Consider the following 12,388-nt stretch of genomic DNA (forward strand, 5'->3'; position numbering starts at 1 on the left):
ATATACTCTACTTGCATATCCATGCATATTGCTTCTCTATTTACAATAGCAAGGAAATGGAATCAGCCTAGATACACATCAATAGATGAGTAATAAAAACATGATATTGTGTGTGTGTGTGTGTGTGTGTGTGTGTGTGTGTGTATACATAGACAATGGAAGAATTCTTCCATAAAGAAAAATAAATTATTAAATTTGTAGGGAAATAGATGGATCTGGAAAATATTGAGGTAATCTGTCGGAAAGACAAATACCACATGTTCTCTCTCATATGTGGACGCTGGCCTTAAATGTTTATATGTGTGCTTATGTAGGACTGAGTATGTAGAGGCCTGAAAAACAGAAGAGAGTCCATGAAAGACAGAAAACAGAAGCTTTAAGCAGTGGCTGGGAACATGTGATAGGAAGGTAGAAGGAAGAATCCCTGAGCGTTGGAAAATAGAATGGAGACAGGAAAGGTAGGGTGACAGTGAGTAAGCAAGTATATTTATGGGGCAGATCAACCAAGATTAAATATATATGAAAATGCCATTTTAACAAATGTGTCATTTCAAAGACTAATTAAAATAAAAAATAAAATTGAGCATGATGATTTATGTCTGTAACTCAGCACTCAAGTGTCTAAGGCAGGAGAATTACCAGGAATTCAAAAGCAAGTCTGAGTTATATAAAGTAAGATCCTATCATAAAAAGTCCCTTCCCCCCATCAAAAGAAAATGGGCTAATTACATTACACGGACTTCACTGTTTTGAGCAGGTTAGGGGGCATCCATCTGGGAATGACTCCAGAGCAAAAATTCTGTTAGGAGACATTATTTAGACAGGCTCAAGTGATAAACTTATATACATTGGTTGTAAACTAAATAAGTCACTAAATATATAGCATGTTTCGTAAGTGTCATAAATAATTTATATAAGACTTTGCTCTTTAACAGAAAAATATAAGAAAATTATTTTTACCTATGATTTTAATGTCAATGAATACAATGTTAAAATGATTCATTAGGAAAAGTTTATGATGCAGTTAAATAAGAGGGAATATATTTGAGGCTGTATTTGGGCATAGACATGACATATATTTCTAGTGAGAATATAAATGGCTGTTTATGACTCTTCTTTGTTTAAGATATAAATACATACATACACCTTACTACTTCAAATCCTGGCCACAACAAAGACACAACAAAGTAAAAGGAAGCAAATTTACTGTATTAACCAGAGGGGCAGACAAGATATATAAAACAGCGGGTTTCAGAAATCAGAATCAGGCAGCACAGCACAGAGTTCCCTGAGAGAAGGCAGAGATGTGAAGGGAGCTCCACCACTGCCTAGGTTATGCCCAGAGACAGCTTCATGGTGAGGCTCAGGGGCGGAGAGCACAAGAGTCACTCTACAGAGGATACAACCTCCACGAGGCTTTGGCTGAATACTGACCAGTGCATGTTATGAGGTATAAGGCTAAAACCCACTGGAAATGGGCAGGAGAATATCCCCACTCACACACAGGGTTATGAATATATAGCATGGAAACGTGAAACTACTTTCAAATAACTTAACTCTACCCCCCCCAATACAAAGCTATTTAAAGAAAATTTTGAAAAAGAAAACAGAACATAACAACTTAAAATCACAATGTCTGGTACCTACTTAAAAACTGCCAGGGATATAAACAAAGAAAAGTACCAACCAAAATGAACAAGTATTCATAAAATTTGTGGGTAAGGATTTTAAAACAGCTATTATAGATACATTCAATATTTTACAAAATAGAAAAAGCATAGGTATAAAAGACACATAAAGTAAAAACATTAAATATAAGGATAAAAAAACCTATATCTGGTATAATAAGCATATCAGAAAGGCACTGAAACACACACTATGAAAGGCCAAGACAGTATGTCTCCCTCCAAACCTACTAATCCTTCAGAAATGTTCTCCAACGAGAATCACCTAGATGAGCCCTAGAAGACAAAATTAAAAGAAAAAAATCATAGAGTTAGTTAAGAAGAAAGACTGAACCACTCATGCATAGAATATGAAAAAAGAAAGAAAGAAATATAAGAAACTTTGGGACAACATGAAACGAGCAAAACTTCAAATTATAGGCATAAAAAGAGAATAATCCTAGGTAAATGGCATGGACCAGATGATCAACAGGATCACAGAAGAAAACTTCTCCAAATTAAGTGAAGACATCCCCAGACAGATATAAGGAGCATACAGAACACCACACAGGACCAGAAAATGAGCTCCCTACAGCATATTATAATTAAAACACTAAATATGCAGAACAAAGAGAAGGTATTGAAATCTGCAAAAGAAAGCCACAAGTTATACACAAAGGAAAACCCGCTAGAACAACAGCTGGTTGGAAACTTTAAAAGCCAGAAGATCTTGGAGCAATGTGCTTGAAGTTCTATAAAACAATGAACGCCAGCCTAAACTCACTGAACACAGCCAAACCATTTGCTATTGTTGCAGATAAAGAAAAACTTTCATGGTATCGAAAGGACACAAGAATTCATGCCCACCAAACCAGCCCTACAAAGAATACTAGAAGCAGTACTTCAGGCTGAAGAGAGACGTAAACACAGCCAAAACTGAAGAAAGAAAACCAATGAAACTATAGTTAGTAAAACAGAAAAACAGGAGTAGGACCACAAAACACAGAAGGCCAGAAAAAACAACAACAAACCAGCAGCGATCAGCACATGAATATTTAATATTTCATAATTAAATATTTGTGAACAAAATCCATCTTTCTGTAGTTTACAAGAAACTTATACTACCTTGAGAGATACATATCATCTTAAAGAGAAAAGATGGGAAAATACGTTCCAAGTAAGTGGGACCAGGAAGCAAGCAGGTATCCTCATTCTGAGACCCAATAAAATAAACTTCAAATTAAAACTAATCAGAAGAAATAAAGGACACTTGATACTAATCAAGGAAACAATAAACCAAGAAGACATCACATCCCAAACATATGTGAACCAAACTCTGCCTCACCCAATTCCATTAAAAACATACACTGGATTTAAGATACAAGTTAATTCCCAACCAGCAGTAAGAGATGATTGTAATACCTCACTTTCTTCAAAGACAGGTCATCTGGAGACAAAAAATAAGCAGAGAAGCATCAGAATTGCATCATATCACACGCCAAATAGATCTAACAGATATTTACAGAATATTCTACCTCAAGTCCAAAATGATTCTATTCAGCAGCCCATGAAGTATCTCTAAAACAGATCACACAGTGGGACACAAGCAAATCTTCACCCAGAAAATGAAAATGATTTCATGTATCCTATCTGACCATAATGCAAGAAAGCTTAAAATCATCAGTTAACAGGTCCCTACTAATTATAGAAATGCAGATTAAACAATGTATTATTGAATGATGAATAAGTAAGAAACCAAATTTTTGGAATTAAAAATGAAAACAAGACAACAACAACAACAACCCCAACCTCTCAGGAACACAATAAAAGAAGGAACTTTTTAAAAAGATCTATTTATTTATGTATGTGACTACACTGTAGCTCTCTTCAGACACACCAGAAGAAGGCACTGGATCCCATCACAGATGGTTGTGAGCCACCATGTGGTTGCTAGGAATTGAACTCAGGACGTCTGGAAGAGCAGTGACTGAGCCATCTCTCCTGCACCAAGAAGGAACTTTATAGCTCTAAGCTCATACATTAAAAAACTAGACAGAGAGGCTTAGACAGAGAGGCTGGGGAGATAGTTCAGGAGTTAAGAGCACTGGCTGTTCTTCCACAGGACCTGAATTCAAGTCCCAGCACCCACATGGCAGCTCATAATTGTCTGTAACTCATGTTCCAGGGGATCTGACAACCTCATACAGACATACAAATGGGAAAAAAAAATCAGAGTACAAATAAACAATTTAAGATCAAGATGGCAAGAAATAATAAAATTAGAGCCAATTAATGAGACAGAAAAAAGAAAACAATATCAAGAATCAACAAATCTAAGAGTTGGTTTACTGTAGTTGACTTTAATGTTAACTTGCCAGGAATTAGAAACACCTGCGTACAGGAATCTCGCCTGAAGGTTAATGAGCTTGATACAGAAAAGGGAATTATCCCACAGGGAATAAATGTGTGTGTGTGGGGGGGGAGAAAAGTGGCAAATGAAAACCACAAGGAGTTAAAAGAAATCAAATACACAAAGCATCAGGGTGCTGTAGGATCAGACTGAAGGGCTAACATCCATAGAACCACAATCTAGGGAGAACAATGAATCTCATCCTTTAATTTCTGTAATTCTATTTTATTCTATTTTCATTTATTGTAACCATACCATCTTGAAAAGTTTCTTCCCATTTTTAAAATCATTTATTTTATTTTTATTGGGCCCAAAGAAATTACATTGTGGGGAGAAGTATAAGAAATGTCTGAAAATTTTCCAAATTTGGTAAAAACTAACTATACCACATACCACTTATTACTAAAGTACAAAATCTGGTGCTTCCTACTTAATCATGCTATAAAAGTTGAAGACTATTTCCTGTATGTGTTCAGGTGCACAAGAAGCCAGAGGACATCTGTGTATGTCTTATTAGGTGTAATCCTCTTTCTTTCTCTCTCTCTTTCTCTCTTTCTCTCTTCTCTCTCTCTCTCTCTCTCTCTCTCTCTCACTGAATGAGCCTGGCACCCTGAGGCCAATCTCTGGGGCTCACATAAAGGTAAAAGGACAGAATTGGATGCCCAAAATTGTCTTCTGACCTTCATACTCACTGTTGCCTGAGCACACTACATACAAAATAACAAAATGTTCTTTAAATTTACAAATTGCTCTGCAAAATGGAGCCCATTAGAGGAGAGAAAGTGAGATTAAGGAAAAGGGCCTACAGAAGGTCATAGAACACACATGATATGACAGTGGAGATGAAACACTGGAGGAAGAGGGAGTACAAGCTCTAGAGTGATTGGAAAGAGTTTTTTCTAAAGCTGTTTCAAGGTGTGCTGGTTAATTTTGTCAATTTGATTAGATTAAGAAGCACCTAAGAAGTTAACAGAACACAACTCTGAGTGTGACTGTGACAGTGTTTCAGGAGGCGTGAAGGTCTGCCATGAATGTGGGAGCTATTAGCCCATAAATAGGTGAGAACCTGGGCGAGATTAACAGGGAAGCAGAAGCAAGTCCTTGCAGCATTACCTCTCTGTTTCTTGGCCACCAGGATGTGAGCTCAGCTCTGTCAAACCTTCTCTGCCAGAATAACCATGGGGCAAAATAAGTCAGTCATTCCTCCCTTAAGTTGTTTTTGTCCATTATTCTGCCACGGTAATAAAATGTCTAGCACAGGACACTTGCTAGAGACCATTGCAGCCATGATCCATGCAGATATAGCTATCATTCCAACTGGTAACAGACTTGGTAGTGTCCGTATGATGCACACAGAATAAAAGGGCCGTAGAGTGGTAGCAGCTTCCAGTCCAATTTAAAGCAAGGCTGGCGTCTCTGCAGACAGCCCTGTGTAAAGGCACTAGAGCAGTGTGTACAGCCACAAAAACGAAGCCAGAGTGAAAACGGAGACCTCCTGGAAAGTTGAATGGATCAGGAACTTGGAATGTGTAAATCAAAAAGACATAGGCTGCTACCAAGTAAAGTCAACCAAAAAAAAAAAAAAATGTGAGCTACATAAACAGCAAGGCCTCAGGCAAAGTGCTGGTCCAGAGAACACGTTACATTACTATATCCACCATGGAGCTATGGGATTTGCTTCCCCTGCTGGGTTTGTCTTGCTTGGTCCTGCCCTACCTTGCTATTTTCTACTTCTTCCTTTGGGAAGGAAAGTGTTCACCCTGTGCCATTAACTTAAGTATGTAATTTTCCTTTTGATTTTATAAGGACTCACAGCTTAGTTTGCTCTACTCTCAGATCCTCTGAACTTGGACTTCTGATCAATGTCAGAACTGTGGAGACTGTAGAGGTAGGCCGTACAGTTGTACAGTCACTGATATGATGGACATGAGCCTTCCCAAGGTCAGGGATGGAATGGCAGGATGTTTTTATTTTAAAGATTTATTTATTATTTATTATGTACTCATATTATTCATATGAGTACACTGTAGCTGTCTTCAGACACACCAGAAGAGGGCATCAGATCCCATTACAGATGGTTGTGAGTCACCATGTGGTTGCTGGGAATTGAACTCAGGGCCTCTGGAAGAGCAGTCAGTGCTTTTAACTGCTGAGCCATCTCTCCAGCCCCAAGATGTTTTATTTTAATGTCCCCCTCTATCTCTGTGTATCTGTTTGTCTCTGTCTCTGTCTGTCTCTGTCTCTGTTTACCCCCCGCCCCCAGTGAGTTGAATGTATGTGTGTGTAGGCTCCCATGCCACAGCGTGCATGTGAAGGTTTGAAACAGGCTGACTTTTGCTGCTCTCCCCCAATCATACCAGATGAGAGCTTCCGAGGATTTTCATCTCCATCTACCATCTCAGCATGAATACAGATGTGTGCTTCCACATCTGGCTTCATATGGGTTCTGGGGATTTGAATTCAGGTTCTTACACTTGTGTGACAAGCACTTTTATCCACTGAGATATCTTCCCAGTCCAAAAGTTATGGTTTAAAGAGAGGACTCTGCTATACCACTCCTGGGCATATACCCAAAAGATGTCCCAACATATAACAAAGACACGTGCTCTACTATGTTCATAGCAGCCTTATTTATAATATCCAGAAGCTGGAAAGAACCCACATGCCCTTCAACAGAGGAATGGATACAGAAAATGTGGTACACAATGGAGTACTACTCAGTTATCAAAAACAATGACTTCATGAAATTCATCGGCAAATGGATGGAACTAGAAAATATCATCATAAGTGAAGTAACCCAACCACAAAAAACCCTACACGTTATGCACTCACTGATAAGTGGATATTAGCCCAAAAGCTTGGATTACCCAAGATACAATCCACAGACCACATAAAGCTCAAGAAGAAGGACAACCAAAGTGTGGATGCTTCAGTCATTCTTAGAAGAGGGAACAAAAATATTCACAAGAGGAAATACAGAGACAAAGTTCAGAGCAGAGATTGAAGGAAAGGCCATCCAGAGACTGCTCCACCTGGGATCCAGCCCATATACAGCCACCATACCCAGGCAATATTGCTAATGCCAAGAAGTGCATGCTAACGGGAGTCTGATATAGCTGTCTCCTGACAGGCTCTGTCAGAGCATGACAAATACAGAGGCAGATGCTTGCACCCAACTATTGAACTGAGAATGGAGTCCCCATTGGAGGAGTTAGAGAAAGGATTGAAGGAGCTGAAGGGGTTTGCAACCCCATAGGAAGAACAATACCAACCAACCAGAGCTCCTAAGGACTAAACCATCACCCAAAGACTATATATGAACAAACCAGAGTACACATGGCTCCAGCTGCATATGTAGCAGAGGAAGGCCTTGTTGAGTGTCAATGGGAGGAAAAGCCCTTGGTCCCACCAAGGATCAATGCCCCAGTGTAGGGGAATGTCAGGGCTGGGAGGCAAGAAGGGGTGTGGGGGAGAACACCCTCACAGAAGCAGGGGGAGGGGGTATAGGATAGGGGGCTTATCGATGAGAAACCAGGAAAGGGGATAACATTTGAAATGTAAATAAAAAAAATTCAACAAAAAAAAAAATACATATGGGGGCTGGGGATTTAGCTCAGTGGTAGAGCGCTTACCTAGGAAGCGCAAGGCCCTGGGTTCGGTCCCCAGCTCCGAAAAAAAGAACCAAAAAAAAAAAAAAATACATATGGGTGTAAGTTAACAAGAGGTGGACTTATAAGAGTTAATCCTGAATGCTAATTTGATTGAACTGAGAAATGCTCAGGAGATTAGTAAAGTACATCTCTGGGTATATCTGTGAGGGCATGACACACTAATGTAGGCATTTTCTGTGCCTCCTCAATGCCATGAAGTAAGCTGATCTTTTCCACCATGCCCTCCCTGCCACAGTGGGTAAAAACTTCAACTGTGAAACAAATTGTTTCCTTCTTTGTTTTTCTACACAAGAGTTATATACACCTTATTTTTATTACCTTTTAAATTAATCTAAGTACATTTATTTTTATTTATTTATTTTCTTAAAGATTTATTTATTATATATAAGCACACTGTAGCTGTCTTCAGACACACCAGAAGAGGGCATCAGATCCCATTACAGATGGTTGTGAGCCACCATGTGGTTGCTGGGATTTGAACTCAGAACCTCTGGAAGAACAGTCAATGCTCTTAACCACTGAGCCATCTCTCCAGCCCAAGTACATTTATTTTTAATTATTTAGTTAAGAGTGAAACTTTTTCCATTGACCTCTGAAGATAACGCAAACACAGAATGAGTTAGGGTTAATAAAACAGAAACTTCTCTTGAGCTTTACCTCCAAACACTTGTTACAAGCTCATGGCTACACTTTCTCTTCAAAATACACAAAAACGTGTATAATTATCTGTTTCTACAGGTTTGCTCAAAAGATATTGTAAGCTCAAAAGTAAAAAGATATTTCTCCTTTGTCTACTGCTCAATCTTTAACCCACAGCAGTATAACATGGGAAATGTTTAGCAAGTATTTAAAAATTGAATATAAGCATTTGTTACAATAACTCACTGTTCAAAGATTCAAAGAGATGGCTTTGAATAATTTATTTATATATGTGATTGTTTTGTCTGCATGTATGTCTGTGCACATGTGAGTCTAGTGCCCTGAAGGTCAGAGTGCAGCACTGGATCCCTTAGAACTGAGGCTGCTGATGGTTGTGAACCACCATGCAGCTGCTGAAAACTGAATTCAGTCCTCAGCAAGAAGAGTAGGTACTCTTAAACATTGAGCCATCTCTCCAGCTCATCAGCCCTGAATATGTTGGATTTATTAAGTGCTATCAAAGTCCAACAGAAAGGGAGTCCTAATCCAGCTTACCATGTAACTTAGCATCTAGGTACTTTTAAATCAAATGTCATTATCAGTATAGCTCACACTTTCCTCTTTGGTTTTTCTTTTTCCTACTTTTCTTCTCTTATCCCTGGCTTACTAGGTATTAAAAAATGTTAATAAAAACCATTTTTAGATACTGTATAAGCTGAGATACTTAGTGGACAAAAAAGAAACAAACTGTACAAACATACTCCATAGCATACAACACATGCAATGCAGAAAGCTGCAGACAAATATTAACAAAAATACAATATTGAGATGATCGCATGACTTAGATAAGGAAAACAAAACAACCTTACACTTTAAGGCAATTATTTTGAAATAGAACAAATTAAAAAGGAGGTGGAGGAAGAGGAGGAAGAGGTAGAAGAGGAGGAGGAAGAGGAGGAAGAAGAGGAGGAGGAAAGAAAGGAAAGAAAGGAAAGAAAGGAAATTAAGGAAGGAAGGAAGGAAGGAAGGAAGAAAGAAAGAAAGAAAGAAAGAGAGAAAGAAAGAAAGAAGGTAAAAAGATAAATGAGGGCTAGAGATGGGTGAGTAGCTAAGAGCAGTGTCTACTCTTGCGAAGGGCCCATACTCAATTCCCAGCATTCACATGGCAGCTTACAATCATCGCTAACTCAAGTTCCAGGGGATCTAGCACCTTTTCTGGCCTCCTTGGGCACTAGACAGCATTCACACAATGCAATTACATATATGCAGGCAAAACAAACATACACATTAAAAAAAGATTAATGAGCAGGGTGTGGTGGTGCATGCTTTCAACCCTAGTTACTTGGGTGACAAACACAGGCCAGCCTGAGCAATCTAAGATTCTTTCTCAAAATACAATGAAAAGTGAGGGGTACAGCTCCATTGGTAGATGCCTAGAATGCATGAAGCCTTGGGTTTGAACCCCAGGACAGCATCAGAACGGTAGTTAACACCTGTAATTCCAGCACTTGGGAGGCCGACTCAGAAGGATAACTGGGGCTTCGAGACCTGCCTGGGCTACATAGTAATTCTGCCTCTAAACAGCAAAGCAATAGCATTCATAGGTATTACTTGTAAAAGTTGTATAGCATTCAAAATACTCCCTGCTTGTCAATAAAATGAAACTTAAATTCCATAATCAGAACTAACTAAGCTGTGTGACACATGCTTTGAAAAACCAATACCTTATCACTGCACACACATTCAGGTAAAACACTGGTACACACAAAATAATAAATCTAAAAACTTTTAAACAACCCATGACTGTCACATTTTTAATGCATCTTTATGTATAAATTGCTCCCTAGAATTTTCTAAATTATACAAATTTCATTTCTTACATGGCATGTAAGGATATATGAAGTCCTATATAATTAAGTTCAATTTGCTCAGCTTTCCTGGGGTATTAAAAACACAGTACCTAAACAAAAAAACAAACAAACAAACAAACAAAACCCCTGAAGTCTATACAACATGCCATGATACATGAACCATATACAAAATGATAAGACACAATCTCTAAGTCAGCTTCCTACTCATAATTAAATTGCTTCAGTTTGAAATTATAAATAAAATAAATGGTTATGTTATGAGCCTTAATGTCTTTTATGTGTCCAAAACTGAAAGAGGAAAATCAGTTTCTAACATTCCATTATAAAGTTAAACTATTAGAGAAACCTCCCTTTGTAATCATGCTTCAAGCATCCCTTCTGGTGTCTTTATAAAAATTCATCAAACAGGAAATATAAGCTTCTGCATTAAAGATTTCTTTCACTATGTTTTAATTTTTATTAGACCATAATCTTCATCAGGATAGATTCTCCAAGATGGCATACTGCTATATATCTGCAGCTTCTTTAAAGTCGCATGACAAAAAGTAAAAAGTATTCAAGCCACCCAATACTTTGAAAATCCTCATTTTTTTAATCCTTCAAATGAATGTTATTCTAGTCCACTTAGCTAAAAGAAAACAGATGCATCTTTGCAGTCTATCCTGGCAAGTCCATGTCTAATGTCACTGCAACTATTAATGACTCAAAACCAAACACTAACAAAACACAGCCTGAATCCTCCTTATATTTGAGAGTTTGAGTCCATTCATAATTCACTCTCTCACGCACATTCAATTCTACTAAATACCATCTTCCCATCATATACAGGTTAAAATAAAATTGTCTTCTTTAAATGTTAAAGGACAGCTTCCAAAGATTCAGGAGAGAGAAGCCTATCAACTTTAATCCAAAGCAAAGTACAACTCAATGTCATTTTTACCTCTAAGGCAGCGCCACAACTGAAACAAAATGAACTTCATTGAAGGATCGGGTATCTTAGCATCCCCATGATTATTTACTTCTCTGACTCGACAGTGCGTATATGTGGGCTCTTTTGTCCCTCTTTCGGCATCCCCGCGTATCAACAGCATCATCTTTGTCAAAGCAAATCCCTCCGGTCATACTATATAAAGTCCTGGCCTTGTTACCACACAGAGATGAGATTCGGTAGTCCCGTCACTCTTCCATTATAGTGGGAAAAGCAAGATAGAATGAAACGCTCATAATTTTAAGACTCCTCTCTGTTCGGTCCTGGTAGTCAGAAGAGTCATGAGTACAAGTGATATATGGGTCACCCACAGAAAACAGACGAAGCAGCTTCATGACCCTCCAAGTTCAGGGAAAGCACCCAAAGCCTCCAGGGAAATGGGGCAGAACCAGAACAATCTCTAGGATGAGGATCAATTTGGGTCTGGCGTCGGCTCAGGGCGTGGGCAGAAGAAACCCAGGGGTCTCGGGCAGACTCCCCTCCAAGGCTGGGCAGAGCAGAGAGAGGGATGAGGCAGGCTCAGGGAGGCTTCTTGGAGACGCCCTGGGGCTCGGGGGTGTGTCCTACCTGGGCCGCGGCGGACGCAGGATCTCTGGCGGAGGGCTGGGGTCCAGCTCAGGGTCCGCACCCGCAGGAGTCACCGCTGAGCAGGCGGGCCCGCCACCGCCTGCCCATCCCCCGCCGCCCACTGCGGCGGGACCCGAGCGCGGCTTAGACGGCCGGCGGTCCCCTCGGATGCCGTCCGCGTCTAAAGGCGGCGGCGGCGGCTGCGGGTATTGCTGCGGATTGCCCCGGGCCGCTGCTCTGGTACCAGCCCCTGCTCCTCCTCCTCCTCCTGCCGCCGCCGCCGCCTCGTCCCCACCGCTCCCATCGCCGCTGCGGCGACTACTGCAGCGCCCGCTGACCCGGCCCGACGTTACTCTCCCCCCCGCAAGCCGTACAGCCTAGCCCACCTGCCCTGGCAGCGCGCACCGCCCACCTCTCCGCCGCGGGTGCTGATTGGAGAGCACGTTCCCAGCCCGTGGCGTCGGTTGGCTAGTCCCATTGCCTATCAGGAAGGGGGCGGAGAAATGGGCCGAGAGCGTCTCCGCCCCCCACCGGAGAATTGCCGCTATCTTCAGGTTTGCCTGAGAGGGCGAGTTACC

The 12,388-nt window shown here is 40.3% G+C and overlaps 1 protein-coding gene across 6 annotated transcripts in view; it reads right to left on the reverse strand.

Moving 5' to 3' along the window:
• Nucleotides 1–12,375, reverse strand: part of Ttbk2 (tau tubulin kinase 2) — a 111,780-nt gene extending 99,405 nt beyond the window's left edge. For 2 of the 6 annotated variants that reach the window (XM_006234837.5, XM_039104952.2), the window contains exon 1: nucleotides 12,223–12,375. In XM_006234837.5, the coding sequence (XP_006234899.2) occupies nucleotides 12,223–12,288 (66 nt within the window). In that variant the 5' untranslated portion in view covers nucleotides 12,289–12,375. Of the gene's footprint in view, nucleotides 1–11,195; nucleotides 11,787–11,810; nucleotides 12,162–12,222 lie in introns of those variants that run through there. The other 4 variants (NM_001415701.1, XM_039104949.2, XM_006234835.4 and 1 more) reach the window with 4 other exon arrangements.
• Nucleotides 12,376–12,388: the final 13 nt, after the last annotated feature.

Source organism: Rattus norvegicus, chromosome 3, assembly GCF_036323735.1.
Source record: "Rattus norvegicus strain BN/NHsdMcwi chromosome 3, GRCr8, whole genome shotgun sequence".
Lineage (NCBI taxonomy): Eukaryota > Metazoa > Chordata > Mammalia > Rodentia > Muridae > Rattus > Rattus norvegicus.